We start from the raw sequence: 23,033 nt of genomic DNA on the forward strand, positions 1-23,033 counted from the left end.
GTGAATAAGACATTGCGATACTATTACAGTAGCATACTTTACGACTGGTGCGGATATAAACACTTAATGCCCTGCTGTATAAAGAACGATCATAGTGTCGCACAACAGTTTCACCACTGCGCGTCAAAATGAATGAAGCAATAAAATGTGCATTTTGTACGTAGGTTAACAATTGATTTCCAGTAGTCAGTGACTTGAAACTAGCGCGCTACACGCGGCCTTACGGCCATGGTTCGCGGTCCCCACGCTTCGCGTTTTGCGTGTAAGGTACGACCGCTGACGCTCGCGCTGCGCGCTCGCCTCGATCAATTAAAGCTTTTGGGCCAGATAGGGCGTGTCACACCGAAATTGTTATTCAATTATATGTACCAAAAATCGTTTCTAGGATTGTTGTTTATCTATATACGTTTTGAAAACATGTTTGTCACGGTAAAAAGTTGTGTTTTTAAAATATCTACAACTTTTTAAAAAAACGTAGGCGATCGGGATAAAAAAAAATAGTTTTTAGGTTTGTGCAAGAGGAGACTCCTCCCAAAATTTCAGCCCGATCGGTCGAAAATTGCGTGAGATATCGCATCTCACACATTTTTCGATGACAAAGCTATAAGGCACTTCCGTGTCGCGGTGGTGCCTAAAAATCAAGTTTCATTTACTTTTCGTTTTGGTTAAACAATGCGTCGATTCGCGATTACGAAAGCAGTCCGATGTATGCGTACAACCGTTTGCGCTTTTCCCTGTTTTCAAATGAACGCAACTGCAGCTGCATTATTCTCGGCAAATTGTTTACACATTGGTCATGAATCTTAAATTATAAAATATAAGCAAACCTTTGCCTATCATTATTCACAGCGTTGCAGTAAATTACATAGGCAATTTATAAGAATTTCGCTGACGCATAAATCTTGTTATGGTAGTGTATCCGAACAATAACATGGATTTTATTTATTGCCCGCAAGAGTAGGTAACGCGGCCTCAACAGTTCTTTCGATATAATAGATATTGGGGGCCAGCTTTCGAAAATTATTGGGAGACTTGGGAAACCAAAAGCCCGACCAAAACTATAAATCATCCCCAATTAACTTGAGGGACAGAGGCAGCTTACCTTCTCTCTCGAGCCCCCTGGACGCAATATTACATTTTTGCGGTACTGACCTCGCTGTATACCCCAATAAATTCTGCCAAAGAGTCAGGCTTTTAAGTGCTGGTGGAGCTTCGAGTGGTATACTAAAACAATAGGTATAAATATAGCACGGTAAATCCAAGGCTTGCTTGCGTCATATTTGGTAAGACGGGGATTGCGAGAGTCCCGTTTGAAGGCTCCAAAATCGGCCGCAGTTTACCTGCGTCTATGGAAAGGACTGCAGACGCAGCAGCGTCCAACACCCGTGAAGAGTTTGGAGCGAAAGGTTCTAATGACTGTTGCTGACACTAATTACCCTGCCTAAGAAAGGATTCGTAAAACCTTTGTTCCTCCTTAGCCCGTCTGTAGCGCAGTGCAGCAGCACCTTGGAGAGTCTGTACCGTACGAAGCTCGCTTCCCCTTTTCCGCCGTTCGTTCATCGATTTGTTCGTCGAAATCGCTGCTGCATCCGAATAGTGAGTGCCAAGTCTCACTATTCGGATGCAGCCCTTTCGCCGCATCTCTCGAGCGAGTTGGTGCCGGTCCTTGGCAAACACGCCTGGACCTGTCGCTGTCGGTCGTCCGAAGAGAGGGAGACACAAGGCGGCAGAAAATCGATCGTCGGCGCTGAAAATAACGGGGCGCGCGGAATAGCTTTTCGGGGGATCCAGGAGAGGGTAAGGTCATAAGCGTGCGCCGCGGCGGAGTTCAGTCGCGCCCAATGCACGCGGCGCATGTGTAAACAAAATCGAGCTGCAGCCTCTTGGCGCGATTCGCGCGTCGCAGAGAAAGAGAGAGAGAGAGAGGGAGAGCTACGTTTTCGCCGGCGGTAGTATCCTCGGCGCGGGCGGCTTTTTGCGGGATCGCTAGTATAGTCTCGAGAGAGTTGCTCACTCACACGCGCGCGCACACTGCATCGCGGGCCGCATCAACATTCGCGCGGGCAGAAGCCCTCCCTCGATCTCTTCGCGTGAGTGCGGGCCTCGGGGCGGTGGGGCGGCGCGCGAGAGGGCAGCCAGGCGGCCAGCGGACCGCATTGATTTTCTTCGGCGTGACGTGACAGAACGACTGTGTGTATAGCTATGTATATGCGCGCATAGACTGTGCACCCACTCCCCTCCCTCGCAGAGCAGCCTCCAGCCGCAGTGTTGCCCCTCTGCGTGTAGTATACCGCCGCCGCTGGAATTTCATTCTCGTAGCGCGGAGCTGTTCGCTGCTGCTGCCGTCCGCCGCGATCGATTTCCCACGACTCGCGATTTTAGCCGGGCGAGCGCCCCCTTTCGTCCCCGCGGCGCTTCCTCCATCCGCGCGCACGGCCTCATTTTTAGGATTTCCAAATTCCAATCGAAACGACCTTGACTGCCGCTGCTGCAATTGGTTTCGGCGTAATGTAATTGCCGCGGCGGAGCTGGCCCGACATAGCGGGAGGCTCAACCCTCTGCGGCCGACGGGCTACGGTAGTCCGCAAACGAAAACCAGGTCATCGGGATTCTCGTTTCATTGGCCCCGGCGCGTATGTGCGGTCGAACTGGAACGGGGCTGATCTCTCTCGGGCGCGAGTGGGAGGCTGCGTTCCGCAGCTGCCCTTTGTAAGCCGTGGGCTCGCGCGCACTCGGCAAACAGCTGTAGATTTTAAAGATCCAGCGTGGGCGAGCTGCGGAGCCTGCAGAGAGCTTAGTATAGGCATACGCGTGCACGGGTACTCGCGGAGCTGCAGCCGCGGGATCCATAGTGCGAGCTGTATGCCTGTCTATAGTGCGCAGTGTACGCTCGGCTCGGCTCGGCTCGTACGCTGCAGGCAGACGGGAGAAGAGGCAACGCCGCCTCTCAAGAGCAGGGCCGCGCCGCGCGCCGTTGCCAAGTCTCGGCCGTGTGTACACAGCGCGTCGGCCCGTGGCCGTCGGGTCGCGGGAGAACGGAGAAAGCCCGCGGTGACGTCACGCCTTCGCACGCACACACGTTGTCGCTGTGGCGTGGCGCGCAGCCGGGAGAGCCGGAGCAGCACGTATGCACGGCGCAAGCGCGAGGGGGATACTTTTGGGGGGATATTTTTGGGCAGCTGCCCTCGCAAATTTCGGCTCCAGACAGCGGCAAATCGAGCGGCGATTATAGACAGTCGCGCACTGAGCGCCGCGTTTTGCCTCTCTGCCTCTCTCTCCCTCTCTCTCTCTCTCTCTCTCAGCATAAGGGAGAGGCCAGGCACGTGACAAAGAGGAACGCTGAGAGGTGGTCTGTATATAGTTGCGCAAAGTTTGCGGCGACGGACGCAACGACCTAGCACATTGCAGTAATTGTTAGCGCGCATCGTCCGCCGAAGAAACGGCGGATCATTTCCCACGTGCCGGCGGCACGTGTCGAAAGGAGGCACGTGCCTGACCCCCGTATTTTTTCACAGCCTCCCGTGCGCTCCGGCGATCCTCCGGCGATAATTAGAGCCGTATCTAATCGCTGGGTCTGCGTGGACGTGTAACGTCACGCGCTCCACAGCGGCTTATCGGACGCCACATCTGTATACTCTCTTCTTCTTGGGCCCAGGCGACAAGTGGCTGCCGTTTGCGCGCGGTCATCGATTATCCAACATGTGCACAGTGGACTATAGAAAAGTTCGCCCAGCCGCATAAGGTGCGGGTATAAGGTGCGCTTGCACAGCGAGCGATGAATAAGAAATACGCCTTCTCGGAGTACGTGCGTCGGAGAGTTCGATTTCTATTCACCCCGATGTTCGCGAGCGAGCGCGGCGGCGAATCGCGAGAATGAGAGGCAAACGAGCCGCGTGCAAGGGGCATGTACCCTGCACTCGGCTCTATTAAAAGAATCCTCGAGAGCCTGACCTCCTTTCTCAACTCCATCGCCACTGTCAATCTCCATCAGCCGGCCAGGCTTCTCCTCGCGGGCGTCTTTTCTCGTCGACGCCGAGGGCTGCAGGAATGTTCACGGTCTAATAACCGCGAAAAGCTTCGATTCCGAAGCGCGCTCCAAGAACAAAGAGCGTGCATTCGCATCGCACGCGCCGCCCCCCTCGCGCCGGAGCGAGGGAGAAGACAAAGCCTCGGCGCCCCTCGCCTCGCGGATTTCCTGCCGGTGATCAACTATCGAGCTTGGCGCCCTTGCGCGCCTATGTGTGCAGTGCGCGGAGCTCCTTGGTACACGGCACGTGATGCGATCGCTCCCTTCTTCCTCCTCCCGAACTGCCGTCGGAGTCGTGCGCGCGCGATCGATACGGTTCAAGGTCGAGGCTAGTGTGATCGCCGCTTCAATGGATGTGCGGCGGCAGCGCGCGACCGGCGCGACTAACGAAGCCCCCTCGGCCTGCGTGCGGCGTGCGTAGCTCCGCGCGCAGCTCCGCGCGCCGAGCTTCGACCTCACCGATAAGGCGCAGCTGCAGCGGTAGCTCCACTTCCGAGCGGAAGTCCCGGCTGCAGACGTCTCTCCTAAAATTAAATTAGAAAGCCCCAGGCTCCTTCCCGTACGTACGAGCGGATTTGCAGCTGCCGGGCCGGCTGCGCCGCGCTGCTTTTTTCGGACGCTCGCGACACCCTTCGCCTCCTGCATCCCTCTCTACGCTCCAACACAAAGGCGCCGCGTCGCGGGTTTTCGCAGTCGTCGCGATATTATTCTTCCGCACCGCGCGACACGACCCTGACGTCGCTCTCGCTTTCTTTCGCCGCCGAGCAGTCGCGTTGAAAGTAAAGAAGCCAAGGAAAATGGCCGAGCAGAGTCGTCAAATATTTACGCCGCGCGATAAGGAAATCAACGTGTTGCGCGCCGCGAGATTAGATTAGCGCACTCCAAAATAACGCGCGACGAGCCATCGACAAGCTATCTGCCGGGCGTACAATCGCCCGACGATAATGGCCGTATTAGAAGGCGTAAGAGAAAATTGAAGCGCCGCTGACGTCGCCGGCTGAGCATTTTTCTGGCAAACATTATTCTCACTCGAGATCGTGCCGCGCGTCGTACCGCTGCGCAGAGATCGGAACCCGAGCCAATGGCGTGGGCGATTTAAATAGCGCACCTCGCGCGCCTAATCTCGGCTGACGAGCGTTAGTGCGGCGTGTAATGAACGGAGGCCAGAACAGCGAGCTACAACTGCTTCTTATCGCGCGACGCGATTGTGTCGTGTCGGAGCTTAGCTTACCGAAAAATGGGTCTCTTCGCGCGGATTCGAGCATCAAGGCGAGAACGCGATCGACCCATTCATTATCTTCGGCGGAACGGGGGCGCCGGCCGATTTATATTCCGCGCTCTCGCGACGATCAATTTCTCTCCGCTAAATTAGTCGCGGACTGTCGCGAGGCAGATAGGCCACTGATTAGTCCATTGATTCCGCCGCGGCTGCATGGCCAGTTGCCACATACTCGCGGAGTACAGAACTCCGCTCGTGCGAATAGACTGCATCCGCGTGTCGAGCGCGGATCGTGATGCGACTCGCGCACCGGAATACAGCTCGGCCCACCGGTGATTACACGCGCGTACGCGCACCGGTCAACGACTCGCGCGCTTTGGCGTTGCGCGATAAACGAGCGTGCAGGCATTGCATAACGCGCCTGCGGCCCACCGCGCGGGTTTAGAGCTGCGCCGAGGCCTTTTTCCGTTTCGAAAAGCACGCGCTCGATATCGCCCGTCCACGTAAGCTCGCGGGCGGCTTATCGCCGCAGCGTTATCGCCAGTGCGCGCACCAGCACCAGCGCACGTACACACACACACACACACACTTTGCGTACGCGAGCGCGCGATAAGAGGCGCAAACGCACATTCGCGCACGAGACCGGCTTTTGTCGGTGTCGACGGCCTGCGCTGCGTGCGCTGTTCTCCCCGCGTTCACTCTCCAGTCTCCGGACTCCGTTCGCTCGATCGCCGAGTCGCGATTACGCGGGTATAGTGTGTACCGCGCGCATGGAGCCGCTGCGCGTGATTTTCTCCCAGCCCGAATTCGCGGAATCCGACTATCTGCAGCCCGTGCAAACAGGACGCGGCCCGTCTCTGCGCAGACGAGAACTGCGCGCGCCCCACTTGCAACGTTGCGTTCTCGATCGACTGAAATATCCTGCGCAATATCGCAGGCATTCGAAGCCGAGCTCGGCCTGAATCCAGACCGACCGGTTGCGGGGTAAAGCGCGCGATATCTTGGCGTCGTTACACGCTCGAGACCGGTGTGTGTATACCTATCGATAACTTATCGTCCGGCATCTCGCGCTCGCACGTCATCAGCCTCCGTCCGCAACGACATCTTAACGACATCGACGCCGCTCTACTTGTATGGCAGGCCGGTTTCTCCATCGCCGAGCGACCGCGCAAAAAATGCCTCCGAACGAATTTCGCTCGTCAGCCGTGACGATTGACGATTGCGCGCGTGCAGCCAGTCAGCCTAAATCGACAGTTTTCGCGGCGCTCGACATAGGCCTTACCTACTCGCATTACCTTCCCCCTCTCTCCTTCGTGTGGACTGCTCTTATTATCATTAGCCCGGAGACTGGCCGTTTGGCAAAATGTAAACAGCGTTCGGCATTTTCGAATTGCGCCTTGTAAATATTCCAGAAGCTCTCGTCTGGAATCGCCAACTGATAATCGCGCCGCGAGTTTGTATTTTTAGAGACTGCGCGCGGCCGAGCGGCCGGTTGTTGTCGTAACTTTCGCATATACTCTGCGATAATTTTAATGACGAGGCACGAGCTCGCCGATCTCGGGGTAAATACAAGCAGCGCACTGACAGAGGATATATTCATCGGCTTATCAAATTCAGATAAACGCCCGAGGCAGATAAACACAGGCACGTTTTTTCTAGTCCGCTATCCCTTGCGAAAAATTCCACTGCAAGCCGCGCTATTAACAGTGCCTCCATTCACCGAGTCGTTCTGCGCGAGTTTGCACATTTCGCCCGTTCGGTGTGCTTAAAAGAGAGTGCACGGCAGGCGGCGCGCGCTATCGTGTGTTTTGAAAACGCACACTCGAGTTTCGCGATTTCGCGCGACAAAGTCTCGGCCCGCGCAACAAACGCGCTATAAGGTGTCACGTCTAAAATTTCAAGATACAACTCTCCCCGCCGCGAAGGCAGGTACGTGCAGAGCCCGAATAAATATTTAGCGATTCGCGCGTAACGCGAGTTCAGTGTTGGTACTTGTATAGCCGGCGGTGCGGTCGTTAAAAAATATTGACGTTCTCCGATCGCAGGAGTCTTCCGCACGTTATAATAGAACGAGCGAAACGAGAGCAGAGCAGCGCAGCGGGGGGAGCGAGCCATAGTCAACAGCGTTCGACGTGTCTCGCACGCACAGTCATGCAGAGAGACAAGACGGGACGGGTCGGGGGACGGGGGAGACTCGCGAGTCGCGAGCGTGCAGATATAGCGTGCGGAAAAGGGGAACTCGCGCATGCGCCGGCGCGCCTCGTGACGTAGCGGGCCGGCGTGACGCCACAGCTGCGGATTGGCCGGCCCCGCCGCGAGCGAGAGAGAAAGAGAAAAGCGAGAGCCGACACCCGTAGACCCACTTTGCGCCGTCGTAGCGTAAGACGACTCGTCCAAGTGCCTATAAGTATACGTGCATGTGGCGTACACAGCACGGCAGCCGCTACGATGTGCCACTACCACAGCAGCAGCGAGCATGAGAGAGAGAGAAAGAGAGAGAGAGAGAGAGTCGCCGCATTCTCGAGCGTTCGTCGCCGAGAGCTGCAGAAACACGTTTTCCACGCAGACTCGGCTCTCTCCCTCTCTTTCTCTCTGCGCTATATCGCTTAACCGTTAAAGCGCGACTCCCTTTTTTCTCTCGCTTCCTCTCTCGCTCTCGCCTAGCTCTATGCGTGTCCCATATTCGTCGAAATTCGCGAATTCATCCCGCCTAGCGGACCCGAGGCTCTGCGCAAGCGGAGCGGATCGAGGTGTGCACGAGTGTACGCCGTGCATGCGTGCGAGAGAGCTACGATGATCGAGCAAGGGGTTCGGCGTTCAAGGCCACGCATCGCAAAAATCTTTCTCTCCCTCGCTCCGAAAAGTCGCAGCCGCAGCAAAAAATAAAAGAGCCGTCGTCGTCGCTGCTGAAGCCGATGCGCTGTTGCCAAGTCTCGCGGAGCTCGCGGTGTTGCTCCCGATCCCCACCGCGCGGAGGAGAAGCCAGCTTACATGCACAGCTATACCTACACCGGCGAACTGAACCGAACGGCGAACCCCCTCCACTCGGCGCGGCGTCTACTGCTGCGCGAAGCAGCTCTCTCGCACCGGCGGGCGGTCAGTCGCTCGCTGCCTGTGCAAGCTCCCAGTTGCCAGGCGCGCTCCTCTTCGTTCCTCTTCGTTCCTCTGTGCTCCTCTGTGCTCCTCTGCGCTACTCTGCGCTCTGCGCGTTCACGCAGTACGGTACTATCACACTGTTACACACACTGTTACACACACATACACACAAACACAGTTACACGCGCGCGCGCCCCCCGTGCAGGTCTCGCAGTACGCAGTTTGCCGAAACAGTGCGGTGAAGAAAAGTTGGTGGTTGTGAGTGCGCGCGAGCGAGTACCCGACGATGCTGCGCCGCGCCGTCAGCTCGACGCGGCTCGACTGATAACGATCGACGTGCGCTGCGTTGCGGATAGATTGGCTCTTCGCTCGGCGGTGTGATCGATCTCGGAAGCGGAGAGTCGCGAGCTACACGAGAGTGGGTCAGCAGCAGCCGCCAAGATGATGGGAAAGCGCACGCAGTGCTACCTGTGCGACCTGCCGCGCATGCCCTGGGCCATGATCATGGACTTCTCGGAGCCGGTCTGCCGGGGCTGCGTGAACTACGAGGGCGCGGACCGCATCGACCTCGTGCTCGAGTCGGCCAAGCAGCTGAAGAAGGCGCACGGCTTCCAGGACGCGCGGCCCTCGGCCTCGAAAACCTACCGCGCGAGCTCGCACGCCGAGCACAACGGCGCGGCGAGCCTGGACGTGCTGCCCATCCAGAACGCCGCGGTGGCCGCCGCCGCCGCCCAGGGCCACTCGCGCCACCACAACCTCTCGGCGGCCGCGGCCGCGGGCTACGGGCAGATGCACCACCGCAACAGCATCGGCGAGTTCAACTCGGCCGGGGCGCCCGCCGGCGGCGGCTCCTCGGCCCGGCAGCAGCAGCTCAGCGCGCGGCAGCAGCAGCAGCAGGCCGCGGCAGCCGCGGCGGCCCAGCACGCGGCCCACGAGGCCGACGGGCCCCACGAGATTGGCAACGGGCTGCGCGCCAACAGCGTGCAGCGGATGAGCAGCGCGCACCTCACCGCGGTCGCGCACCACGTGAGCCTCGGCCACGGCCGCGGCATCACCCAGCTCAAGCGCGGCATCTCGGCCATCGACGAGGACGACCACCCCGAGAAGCGGCTCAGCCTCGAGGAGCAGCACACCGTCAGGCCGCCGCTCACCCGCGGCGAGTCCCTGCCCGCCGTCAGCCTCGCCGTCAGCTACGTCGACCGCGGCAAGGAGAAGCACCCGATCCGCGCGCCCAGCTTCGAGACCGCCACGACGTTCAAGGCCAACGGTGAGTGCGCTTTCTTTTTTCGCCTGCACGTGCGCGCGCGGCCCCGGAGAAGAGCAGCGTGAAGATGCCGCCCTGTAGCACGCTTGCTCTCGGCGCGGACGCGAGTTGCGCAAATGTTTCGACGGGCGTTTCATAATATTTACCCGCGAGAGCCGATAAGCCTTATCGGAGCCAATCGCGAATCGAGCCCGAGCGCGAAAGTCTCCCGGCTCCGCTTTCGAGCGCAGAACGCGCGAATCCGGGGCAGGGCCACGCCGCGATAGCGTGCGCGCCGCTTATCTCCTGCCCGCCCGACAGCCTCGCACTCCGCTGCGGGTATTTTCGCGGAAGTCGGCCCGGGGAAAGCCGCCACCGTCTCTTGTTTACGCCGCGGCGACTCTCCGCTCTCGCTCTCGTTCGCGCTTACGTAATTCATTAACCAAACGCGCCAGTCGGATTCGCCGTGCTTCTATTTTTGCGCCTGGCGCACTAAAAGCGGCGCGCACCCACGCGGCTCTCCGTCGAGAGCTCGTGCGACTGTCACCGCGATCCGGGAAGGAAGAGCGACGCCGGTGAGCAGCCAGCAAGCATGGTAGAGTGCGTGCGCGGAGCGGAGGGTCTACTTATAAGCAAGCTCGACTCGCCGACAATGTTGCCCCGGCGGCGTTTGATCCGCCTTCGGTCTGGAGCTTCTCTTAGCTGAACTCCGAAAGATATTTCCGCAGCGGCTCGTTCGCCGAATGCCAAGAAATTCGCGGCCGATATAACTGTACATCTCGAGAGAGCGCGTCACACGTTCGGCCGTGTTCGCCTCGTCGTCTTACACTCACACGTGCAAAGTCAGCGGCAGCGATTGCAACACACGCAGGCACACAGACGCGGGGGTTCTCAGAAGCGTAGCCGTGACATTGAAGTTCCATAACAAAATATTTGTTTTTGTTCCCTCCCGACTCGCCGCGCTTATACAGTTGACCTAAGCCGTGAAAACATGCGACGACCGAGTCGTGTTTACGCAATGCGGAAGTCTTTTCGAAAAATCTTTTCACAACCGCGCGCGTATAAGTGTATTCCGTGAAATTCTCGCAGCAGGAATTTTTCAAAGCTCGCGGCGTCTAACACAGTGTCTTTACGTAAGGCACACTCACGCGGCGATTCTCTTTAACTTTGCTTTTGGAAACATCAACGCCGCTCGCTCGCTAGTTTTATCTGCCGCGAGAAAACATGTAACTTTAAACCGCAAAGCCGCTTCCCGGCGGCACGCTCACACACACCGTCACTCGCAAAGTATAAGTATACTAGCCCAAGAGTTGTGTCGACGTATGGCAGTCATCCAAAGACGCGCGCAGAATCGAGCTCTCTCTCTCTCTCTCTCTCTCGGAACACGTGATTAGAAACCAGCTCCCGACTGCGACGGCGGCGGCGGCGGCGGCGGCGGCGGAGGGGACGACGAAAAAATGCCGGCGTGACGTTTGCTCGCTCGTGACGTCACGCGTGCGCGCACGTATATTTAGACCGATGAATGGGCCCCCCTTGTCGCAGCGGAGCTATCCGCTCGAGTGCGATTCGCGAGCGCTCTATAACTTGCTCTTGAAATCGGACGAGCCAGCTCTCTCGACGATCCCTTTTATTTTCCGATTTGTTCTTTTTCCGATTCGCGTATGTAATATGCTCGAGAGCTGCAGACACTGCCGGCCGTGTGTCTTGTCGGCGCAGACAGCGGCAGCCGATAATCGATAGCTCCGCGGCAGCGGCGATGCACGCACACTACAAACTGGTTTCGCGGCAAACCCGTAAGAACGCGCGCACGGGAGGAGGGAGAAAAAGGGGAATCGCATTCTCGCTCTACTTGCGCGGCGCCGGAAAGCTGTGCGAGGCAACGCGAGCAACCGTCGCGGCGTATATTACTCCTACATCAGTCGTTGCGTGTGCGATTTAATAATCGTCTGGGCTGTTTTCCCCTCTATTTTAAATCGTCGGCACAAGTCGGCACAAGACCGATCCCGTTTTGCGCCTGTCAGTGAGTGCACATACTGCACATGCACATCGGACGCGCTCACAGGCTGTCTGGCTCGACGCGACGGGTAACTGTATACTGGCCTCCTTTGAGCGCGCCCGCATCGCTGCTTCTCGTGTCGACGGACCTGGTTTTCCGCGGATGCCAATCGATAACCCGTGCGCGAGGCAACGCGGAGGACCAGGACCAGTGAATAAATTCGAATCGACTGTACGCTTCGCGAGCTTCGAGCCGAGTTACAACGTTGCAATTTTATCTCGCCCCTGGAACCCTGCCGGAGGTTCGCAGGTAGCACGTACTGCCCGCTAGTCTGTCTCGGTCGGCAGTAGCGGTCCGTCGTTAGCGACCCCCTGCTGCAGCGTCGCGCGCCGCCGGTCAAACTGCAGCAGCCCCGCGCTTTTCCGACGGTAGTATAAAAATGAAATACCCTGCACTCGGGAGGGGAAGCCGAGCGTAAAGCCGAGGGCAAGTCAATGATGCCCATTAAGACGGTAATTACAGTTAGGTGCAGCCGGTGAGAGAAGAGGGACTGCGAGGGTCCGGCCCCGTTGCTCTCTCTCTCTCTCTCTCTCTCTCTTCGAAATCGAATAACGGCTTCCAAATTCCTCTCGTAAGTTCCCGAGAGCCTCGGGCTGTGGAGCGGCCGCGATAAAGACCCGTCCCGGGCAAATCGCTCATGGAGAGTGTCGCGGAGAAACTCGAATCGTAAAGCGGCGTTATTTACGGTGCGATGTGCGCGCGCGAAAGGGCTGGCTCGGATTTTTACGCGACCCTCGGGTACAACAGGCAAGAGTTAATTGCAGTCACGCGTGCAGCCGCTTTACGACTTGTCGCGGGCTTTCGGGCCGCCGGGTTATTGCACCCGGCTAAATTAGCGCCGAGCTTTTAACCCTCGCATCGCGCGCCCGCGGTTTACGAGCGACACTCTGACCTCCCCGCGTAGTAGGTACACAATGGCGCGTCTTTCCGCATCTGCGCGTCCCCGCGATCATCGCTTTGTTATTTGCTTCCACGAATTCCCGCTCGAGCCCTCTTTACAGCCGGAGAACGTTTTACGACTGATTATCCTTTTTATAACTCGTTCTCGGCATCGCCGAGCGCGTGCCTGCGTTTCCGCCTGTTTCGGCAAACCAGACAGTCCGATTCTTCTCGAGCTACCCAAACTTGGTGTTCCGCCGTGGATTCCGCCGTGGAGAGATATAAACTCTCTCTGTGGGAGTAAAGAAGCTGCATTCCGGGCGCTTTTATTTTGGAAGATCGGTATTTCCGGATGGAGTGCTGTCGCGGGTAGTATAAATAGCAGGATCACCGCCAGGCTGTAAATAGGCCCGTCCGCGTTTTGTTCCCCATGAAAGATTTGCTACAGGGTGGCCGTCAAAGCCCCGAGGCAAGGCTACTCGATGCTGCGCTAGCGTATGAACGCGAAACATATTTTTCGTTTCCGCGCGGCGTCGAGCGGCCGAATCGAAATCCGCCGCTCGTTGTCATTGTCAGCTTGTCGTAGCGCTCTAAAAATGTCGACTAGAAGCGTGACGTCAATCTGGAGCCTGCCGCGCTCGATAAATTTTGCAAGCTTCACTTGACTTGAAAAAGGAAGAGTTATAATTAAAGCCCGCGCTGTAGGGGCATGCTGCGCGCGCTTCTCGTGGAAATGTTTTCGTTCGCCGAGTCGAGGAATTTCGCGATAACACACGATTTTCAGGAGCGCCCGTGCGATTAATTCTCAAGGACGCGGGTGTCGCTCGACGAGAGCGCGCGCATGTGTGTTCGGGAAAGAAACGTGCTTCGCATCCACGCCGAATCGTATGTTTACCTACCTTATAAGTGCGAGCGTATTAGCCAACGCGCCAATGACTTTGTCGCTGCCATTGAGCGCGAATGTAAATACGAAAAAATAGAGTCGATCGAAGAGCGAGTAGAGAGAAAAAAGGACGTGCGTGCGATAGCGAGCGGCGAACTCTCGCACGTGCTCGCGTGTGCGTAATCGGCGACAACGCTCTGATGGCGTTGCGCAAAGATCGCTCGTTTCGCAATAGTAAATACGGGTGTATGCATGCACGCGCACGGGGAGCCGATCGTCCCGTTTCGGCGTTCGCAACCCGAAATTTGGAATCCCATAAGAAAGTTCGCGGTGACCTGGAAATTCGCGGAAAACTCGCGTGCGCGTTTGCTAAATCTCTCGCTTGCACGGAACGCCGCGAGCGAAGGAGGAAAACTGCCGGCGCTATTGTGTGCAAATGCCGCGCCCGAGACTCTTCGTTCGTAATCGCACATTTTTAGAAGCGATCCGTGTGTTGCGCAGTTTACAAACACACGACCGACATAACCTCAAATAGTCCGCACGCTGCCGCTGGCAAAGTCCGTAGGAGCTACTTCTGCAGCCACGCGCGTGCGCCGACTCGCTTCTACAGGTATACCCGCCTATACGCGCCGTGGACTAAAACTGCGGCGTATATTTGTATCTATTTTTAACCGGCGGCAGTGGCGCGCGTAAGCCGATTTTCATCGAACTCACGGCGAGATCTACGCTCTGCAGTGTCGATACAGGCGGGTTGCACGAATTCGTTGGCGATCACTGACTTTGCATATACGCACGTAGAAACACGCCAGTTGCGCAGCTCCTCGCACTGAGTCACTGCTTATGTCGCGGCGCGACGAGGTTACGCGCTGCACGTCATCGACACGCGACGCTGCATGCAGCTGCTAACTAGAACGATTATTGTGCCTCCGCATATGTATAGCTTATCGATCGATTCGAGCCACTGTCTGCTTTTCCGATGCGAAAAAAGCTCGACTCGCCGGCTGCACGCGCGGCCTACACAAAGGATATAGCTTGTATGCGGCATCGTTGTGTGTATAGCGATTCTGGGGGAAGACGGCAGCACGTAGGCGTTAGTCACACTCGCAGCAGCCAGTGTCTGCCGACTTTGCGCTGATGACCTTGTTGTCGAGGTGCGTCGATCCTTTTACGAATTCTCATATTCCAGCGGCAGAAGCAATGTTCGTAGAGCAACCATTGGCTTCGTTAGTGAGGAAGCGCCTCTAGCACGCGCGCATCCAATTTCAGCCGAAATCGATCGGAGCATTCTATTCAGCTGCATCGGAGAAATAAACAATGGCTCGACGCAGCGCGAGGGGGAAAGAGAAACGTTGCGAATACGCTGAATCGACGCGACGTCGAGCGGCGCGTCCGGTGCTTCGCCGCCTCCCCCCCCCCCCCACCTCCCACCTCCGCTCTGGTTCTATTTACGTCTGCGCGCGCTCGCTCGCGTTTAAACGTATATGATCTCGCGGCGACGGCACGACTTATGTCGTCACGGAAAAGTACCGATCACATGTTCTGCCCGTCCGTCTGTGCGCGCGAGCGGCTCACTGATGGCTACTGCTGCCGCGCGGGACTTTCGAACGTCGGAAATCCCGAATACGCGACAGCTGCCATTCCGCGAGCGTATGCGGCTTTGTTGCAGCCGCCGCGATGCGCGATACGGCACGAGCAGCCGGCTCACGTGCGTCGCGCTGTCACGCGCCCGCTGCCGTTTTCGCATATTTTCCGGATCTCACTGCGCGACGAATCGGTGAAAATCGCCCGTCGGAATAGAGTTCCGACACTCTTTTCCGATAAATTAGCAAACGCGCGATAAGTCGCATGAGTCAGTCGCCGATTGTACGCGACGCGGGTGACTCAGTCACGTCGTGTGTGCAAACTTCTGAAGTTGATGCAGTGAGGAAGAAGCCATAAAAACAGCTCGTTAAGTGCGAGCCGCTCGTGTATGTGCTCGCGCCGACATTTTACGGGGACGTGAAAAAGTCGTTTGGCTGCATGCCGGTTACGCAAGGGCCGCGCGTCCCGTCCCGTATTCTTCTCGTTCTTCCTCTTGTGCATGCAAAACTCTGGAACAGTGGAATTACAACGAGAGCTTTTTGTCGTTTGCAGGAGCGTACGTGGGCCCTTCGATCCCCCTGGCACCGGCCAACGTTGCGACGAACGGCGGCGGCGGCTCGCCTCTGCGTCCCAGGACGAGTCCGCCGCCACCTCCGCCGCCTTCCAGCCAGGAGACCACTCCGGAGGGACAGCAGCAACAGCAGCAACAGAGCAGTCACCATCAGGTAAGACGTTTCTCAGACTCGCCGGCAAGTTTCTACTCGCTGTCGTTCTCGTTGCGCCTTGGCTAACCGTGGAATGGTTTTTCAGGGATCGGCTGGTGGACCATCACCAATGGCAGCGCTGATGTCGGTGGCGGACAACCTGACGTCGCCGGAGCCGGTACCCCAGCCGCCTAGCAACCCTAGCCCGACCAGCCGGAGCCCGCCGACCACCGCGCCCAACGTCCAGCAGCGCAGCGCTTCCCGAGGCTCCCAGCACAGCCCCAACAGCTCCGGTAAGCTTTCGTTCGAGCCTAGCGCAGTTCGCGAGACTCGAGACGCGATGCAATCGATAACACGATTCTTTCACCCTGCAGGCCCATCGGGCAGGAGGTCCAGCGGATCCAGGCACGTGTCCTCGACGACAGTGACGACGTCGTCGGAAGGCGCGGTGGCGCAGTCCGCGGGCGCTGAGCCAGTCGCCGCGCCCACCCTCAAGTGCACACTCTGCCAGGAGCGTCTCGAAGACACGCACTTCGTCCAGTGCCCCAGCGTGCCGCACCACAAGTTCTGCTTCCCCTGCAGCCGGGACAGCATCAAGCGCCAGGGCGCCGGATCCGAGGTACGCAGAGCTCTTTCAGCTGTTCGCACTTTATTAACAGCGCACTCTCGCCTATGCCAGTTCACGAAGACTCACTTTCGCCCTCTACTCTTTCAGGTCTACTGCCCGAGCGGCGAAAAGTGTCCGCTTGCCAACAGCTCCGTGCCATGGGCCTTCATGCAGGGCGAGATCGCGACGATCCTGGGCGAGGACACGCCGAGCGCCGGTCTCAAGGTCAAGAAGGAGCGCGAGACTTAAGCGAGCTGTGCGCGAGAAGCACCGCAGGTCCAGGCTCAATTTTTGCTCATGTCTCTCCCCGAGCGTGACAACACAAGAGAGATCATAACTCTACTTGGAATCCACGGGGGACAAAGACCATGATTTTTCGCAGCAGTGCGAGCGCAGCTCTTGTCCGAGGCGAAAGACGCCGTGAAGGCTCGCCGGCAAGTTGTTGTTTAACTTTGCGCGATACACAGACACACTACAAACAAACTAATCAGAGGCAACGGGGAAAGGCTGTGCGTGTCGAGATGCCGCACATGCCATTGTTAGGCCGAAGACGTTGATATGTGGCTTTACGCGATGCGCTGTGATCAGATCAAACACGATGTTTTGCGAGAATTTGGATTTTTTGTTTTTTTTTTCTGAGCCGTCGTGCCCGAGCAACAGTTGACCGGGTTCGTCGTCGAGTTGTGTATACATTTTTTGCGTCGACGAATTGCCTTTTTTTAAATATTTTTTTATCGAACGAGCTATTGTCGGTCTTGAGCAGAAGTCTTTGGCAAACTCGGTGACTGGCATTGTTTCTGTAAATATGTTACGAGTCCTGTAAGGAAGCTAAAAGAGCGAGAAGTGCCCAGAAATGCAGGAAACCACAAGAAAATTCACAAAAAAGAAATAAATTGAAGAACAAACGTTATGCGCTGAGACGCAGCGACTCACGAGTCGCGATTTAAATGACGAAACGATTATTTGTGCCCATGCATGGGCTTGTACTTAGGCTCGATCGCCTTTATCTTCATTGTGTATTTGTCATGCGCAACTTCTTAGATTTTCTATGAAGCCACAATTGCGACTATAAAAAATTTACAGTTCTTTTCACGCTGTTCTACAGTTTTTTATTTTCTATGTTTTAAGGCGTTTCGGTGCAATTGCTTCGAAACGTGGTTAAACTTTGCCGCTTTCGTCGCGGTATTTAAATAACGGTTAATCAAACTCTTATTTTCATTTTTTTTTTCGTCACTTCTTTTTTGCCTCTATTTTCTTATACTTTGCCCTCCTTGTATTATATCATTAATTAAACATGACGGACCTTTTTAACCCAGCGTTCTTGGGTGTTCTGTACATTATGTATATGTGTACATATTCTACATTATTATTATAATAATATTATTATCATGATTATCATTATTATTAGTTTTATTTTATATTATTATATTATATTATGAGCGAAATAAGGAATCGTATGATTGCGAAAGTAAGCATCTTTTAATGTACAAAGAGGAACTTACGTTGCGTTTTTCATTGAATTATGTTCTCGACATTTAATGCACAAGTCATAACAAAAACCTCGTATACGCATTTTTGACCGAGGCAGTTACGACTTTCATGCGTTGCTTTGTATCTCGTTTCGTTTATTTTATCATGATCCCCGCCTCCGTTTTCTTACATTGTATCCATCGGCATTGTAAAAAAATATATATACATATAAAAATTAAATAAAAAAATAATAAGTAATAAATAATACTAATCTTTGAAACACACCAACGGAGCAAGAGACTAAGCACAGAATCGATCAGATAATTTGTCGATATCGACGAGCTTACACGTACGCGCAATAGAGATTATCATTTGATAAACACAAATTACAGACATGTTATTGTCTTCATTTTCAGTTTAACGCTAGACTTCAATGTGAGGCCTTTCCAATTATTCATTTTTCTGAGAATAATCGGAAAGAGAATAATCAAGCACGAGAAACGAGAGCAAAAGTAGAGAGTACGATTACTCGGTACGAAACGCTTAGTTAAAAGACAGATTATAAGGCGGCCGATAGAGAAACAAACAAAAACTATCAAACGAGAAAAAATAAAACTTGGCCGAATTGCTTTACGAAATTTTTGTCGATGTCGACTAACAAAATCAATAACGAAGGAAAAATTCAAGAAAATTTGAATCTTCGTTAGGTTATGGAAACACAACAAAGGAAAAGGAGAGATCTTGTTCACACTTTAGTTTAACGCTAGACTTTAAGTGAGGGCTTTTTGATTTTTCATTTACCAGATGAAAAAAGCATCGCCCGACATATAGGAACCACACACTCGCTACGTCTGAAAAATTTTCAAAATGGATAAATCGTGTGTTTTTGCTTGCCTCCAAGGCAGCACTTTCTTTGTATTACCTAACAAACTACTCTATACCTTATTTGTCAATTTTCGGTTTTTGTAATCAATCGATGTAGCGGCCAAGATTAACTCGCCCTGGGCGCATAGGTCTTTTTGTATGTGTATAAAAAAAAAGTATATTGTACAAAGATTGAGAGAATTGAAAGGAGAAAAAACCACGACGCGTGACGATCGCAATATTAACCACGCGGAAGAGCAACTCACGCGCGTGTCGATTGGCGGCGAGAAGTTGTTGCCAGCTCCGTAACGTCCTTTTGGCGGAGTTACTCCGGAAGTTTGTCTTAAATTGTCGAATCTGCCGATGTGGTGCCGCATCAACGGCATTTTCAAATTTTTTTAGCTTGGACGTGCCTGAGTGCTTGCGACAACTTCTCAGATACTATATAAAAGTGCTAGCACACCCCGGTTTTTGTTCTTTCTTTTCTGTTCCGAGTCGACAATGTGACGAGACTCTCGAATAGAGAATGAGACATCAAAGTCGAGTCGTGCGCTAGCTGCAGTAGGTTTTTTTTAACGTTATGGTAGTTCCTGCCCATGCCAACGCAAGCTGTGAAATTAGTTTCTTGTTTGCTTGTCTCTTTTTTACTTAGCTCTGCCGATCTATAATATGTGCATATGCAATCACATAGGCACGCGTACACGTCTGTTTTTTTCTCTTTTACCAGTGTGTATAATGAAGAAATAGGACGTACTTTTCGTGCTTGTTAAACGATTATTCGATAAACGAGAAACTAATCTGATTTGTTGTATACGTGTTTGAGTGCGAAAGAGTGATCCGCGCGATGTATGCAGAAGAGTGAAAACTTTGAAAGTTCATTTTTTCACACCGAGTGATGAGAAAAAAATTGTCATTTTTACTTGGACAAGATTTAAAAGTAAGATTATTAACGAAACAAAAAAAAAATCAACAACAATGTAAAGGTTTTAGAAACAAGGATGCAGTAGCTATTAATTGAATGTTAGTATACTCGCCCAACCGATCGTGTAAGTCAGGAAAAATGTGAGACTCGCAGCAGGTTTGCGCAGTTTTTATACAGCTTGGAATTTCGCATCTATAAGCGTCTTTCTCTCCTTTTACACACGGACACACAAATCACACTTAACACACGAAGAGCTGTATTCTTTGTTACTTAATTCTTTCCGACGAGGAGAGTCATGGCGAGTCTGTTCGCGCATGCAATTAAAGGAAAAATAAATAATAAATAAATAAATAATAGAACAGTTGGGCATATAGATTTCTAAAGCCGATGCTAAGTCGCATTTTTTCTGGCCGTAGCGCGTACAAAGTAGGCATGTCTTCCCAAGATGAGAATTGATTGAAGAAAGTCGACGCGATCATTGAAAATTTAAAATGAAAAAATACGACGAAAGTGGAAAGAAACAGTGATTCCCTACTTTTGTACGATCCGATTTGTTTTTTATGATTCTTGTACGAGCGCAATAACTATGGTCATATTAATGAAGGAGACAAAGAAAATTATGAAACACGTAAGTTCACTAGCGACTGTAGTAGCGAATAATACGATTTTCTAGTGTACCATACTTTGAAAAACGCGATACATTGTACTGTTTATCGTATGTATGCAAACTGCAAAAACAAATATATGTGTTGATGTGTAAAACAATCGCAATCTTATTTCATCCCAACACCTGCACGGGTATTCTCCTGTAACGATCGTCTTTCAGAAATGAAAGTAAAATCGCCTCGTGGGCTGCGGCGGCGACGGACGGTATTGATTTGCGCCGGAACAGGCAGGTCTGCTACAATTGATACTCTCGAAACGAAGCAGAACTCATTGCTATGTTCGTATTACAAGAATGGATATTTGGTCGTTTCGAGAAGGATACAAAATTTAAGTGCTTAAAAAGTGGGCTCTTTACACACGATACGCCCATAAATAGGGAGCAAGCGATCCAACGAAATTAAAGCTCAGGGAAACTTGTCGTTTGTGCTATTGTTCGAAAGAGTTCACATATTGCACTCGCGCGCAGGAATAGAGGTACATAGATTTTATAAATCATCGTGCGTTGATTATTGCGATGTAAGTAGGTATAAATATAGGTAATTTCGGAACAGCGTCGACATTTTTGTGTGGTGCGACTGTATAAAGTTGCCGTCAGTAGTTTTTTCAAAACAGAGGTGGTTTTGAAACCTTTGTAGTCTATTCTAAAACTATTTGAGCGTATAATTTGCTGAAGTGACAATAGCAGATTATGCACCTATAGAGTGCAACAAAGAGACGGCCAAACTGCCAAACACGTGCTTTGAGGTGCACCACTCATAAAGTTCGTATTTTAGTTCCTCCTAGTGTGCGAGCGCTATAAGGTGCGCACCTTACGCTTATTAGTTATTGGTGTGGTAGAAAATGGCGCATGCGCCATGGGAGAAAAGGGGGCTTTACAGAGCCAGCCCAAAGCACGTGCTCTAGACTGGCCTTCAGTTTTGCTCCTTGCTGTAGGTGCTTAATTAATCTACTATTAACGGGCGAATTTCATTTTTGTTATAGACACACACACACACACACACACACACACACAGCTGTATATTTATTCTCATAACAAATCATCTGGTGATCTCAGTTGCATTAGATCACTCGTGAAACGCCAATTAAAAATTACTACTGCAAATTTAGCAAGTTTTTTTAATAAAAAAAAGTGATGAAATTTTGTTTTGCACTGGAAGTTTTAAGTTTTTGCGTCATATTTTGAAAATTTTGGAATCCTTATACATATATGAACCCTGTATAGAAATTCCTACAGGTTATCCTGTAGGAAATCATGCAGAAGAACTCTACAGGACCTTTAACAGGAATTTCCTGCTGAATGTTCACAGATTCATGTATAGGAGATCCTGCAAAACCTGCAGGATCCGTCTACAAAAAGAAGATAGCGATTACTTAGTATCGAATCGAAGCTATGGAGCCAATTCATACCGTTATCAAACAGTTTCATTAGGGTATACAGCGTCATTCTAGCCTCCTATAGAATTAGCATATACAGGATACTCTGCAGGAATTTGTTGTAGAAAATCCAGCACTGCTCGTGTTCGGCTCGCAGAAGCACTCGTCTTCGGCTCGTGCTACCAATTTCATACAACGGCATAAAAAAGCCCACTTAACACCCTTGGGTACACAGTGTACCATACGTACCATATGATTTATATTGTGCCTTTAGCACATTTCAAATTATTTTTAACACAAACAAATTCCAAAATATTTTTTCACATATTTCAAAACATAACGACAAAAATAAATAAAAATGTTTAGTGATCATAGTTTGTTTTTCAAATGGCCGAATTCGACGTCCCTCGTGCAATAGTTAATTCACGGCATCGATATAAAAGGTGATTAATTTAAAATAGGTCCCCGAAGTAAGTAGTAAGTAAAACACGATTTTCGCGTTTTTCGTTTACCTATACTAAGCGGGGTAAAGTACCAGTTTTTTTACCGTCGGGCAAAACAAATTTTAGCGGGCGTTTTGCATCTTTTTTGCCCGCATATGCATATACTTATATAGATATCAAAGGCTAAGCGGGCTTTTGGCCTCGTGTGGTTGCAGAACTCGTCTGCGGCTCGTAAACGCTCCTTGCCTTCGGCTCGGGCTAACTCGCCTTGACCCGTACTGCAATCTTCACACTCGGACTAGAAAAGCCCACTTTACGCCCTTGGTACACAATATACTATTTCATACTGGGCGCATTTCTCCTGATGGATGCAATTCTTTTTCAGTTCACATCGATCCTTAGAACGAATGTTTGTGCCATTAATGATTTTTTCTATACAGGGAGCGCTAAGGCCGCTAGGTTTATATATGCTTGTTATACATAAAAAATAGTATATTATATTGCACGAAAGAAAAGAGGGCCATCCCAATGCAACCTTTTGCCAAAAATATTTCAGGCTATACTTCTTGGCAGTAGTGAGCTGGACGTCATCCATCAGCGAGATCCTAAGAAAAAAATACTTCTATATGTTAGCTTTTCCTGCCAAGGAGTGCGTCCAACCTCGGCCAAAATAAACAATAAATGATCGGTCCAACTAGAGTCTGAAAAGTATATTTTAAGTATTTTTTTTCCTGGGATTATATTCTGTCGAACATACTTCCGCGCAAATTGACATTGTTAGTATATCTATACATATAAAAGGGACAGTGCGGCTCCTCAATCGCTATTACAAAATGGTTCATTAGAATCAACTCAAATTTAATGAACGTAATAAAAATACCCGAATAAACACGAGCCTTAAACGGAATTTCGCCTAGTACGAATCACCATGAATTTCTGTCTTCTGATAAGAGAGACGATTGAGATAACATTTCGAGGCTTTTCATTTTCGTTGCGGTG

General features: G+C 52.3%; 2 protein-coding genes across 5 annotated transcripts in view; both read left to right on the forward strand.

The window, feature by feature from the left end:
• The window catches only part of LOC100116942, an 88,072-nt gene that overhangs the window by 59,133 nt on the left and 5,906 nt on the right, over positions 1-23,033 (forward strand). The window lies entirely within an intron of this gene.
• On the forward strand, positions 7,775-20,313 carry LOC100117016 (interferon regulatory factor 2-binding protein-like B). The gene is made up of 5 exons (XM_001601316.6): positions 7,775-9,609; positions 15,537-15,709; positions 15,795-15,981; positions 16,063-16,307; positions 16,404-20,313. Exons 1-5 carry the CDS (start codon positions 8,784-8,786, stop codon positions 16,542-16,544), a joined length of 1,572 nt encoding a protein of 523 aa, XP_001601366.3. The 5' UTR covers positions 7,775-8,783; the 3' UTR covers positions 16,545-20,313.

Source organism: Nasonia vitripennis, chromosome 5 (genome assembly GCF_009193385.2).
Source record: "Nasonia vitripennis strain AsymCx chromosome 5, Nvit_psr_1.1, whole genome shotgun sequence".
In the NCBI taxonomy this organism is placed as follows: domain Eukaryota; kingdom Metazoa; phylum Arthropoda; class Insecta; order Hymenoptera; family Pteromalidae; genus Nasonia; species Nasonia vitripennis.

Bases quoted from the DNA above. Each gene is read 5' to 3' on its own strand.
- LOC100117016 (XM_001601316.6), top strand. From the start codon at position 8,784: ATGATGGGAAAGCGCACGCAGTGCTACCTGTGCGACCTGCCGCGCATG. The intron at 15,710-15,794 runs GTAAGACGTTTC...ATGGTTTTTCAG, and splicing joins AACAGAGCAGTCACCATCAG to GGATCGGCTGGTGGACCATC. The intron at 15,982-16,062 runs GTAAGCTTTCGT...TTCACCCTGCAG, and splicing joins GCACAGCCCCAACAGCTCCG to GCCCATCGGGCAGGAGGTCC.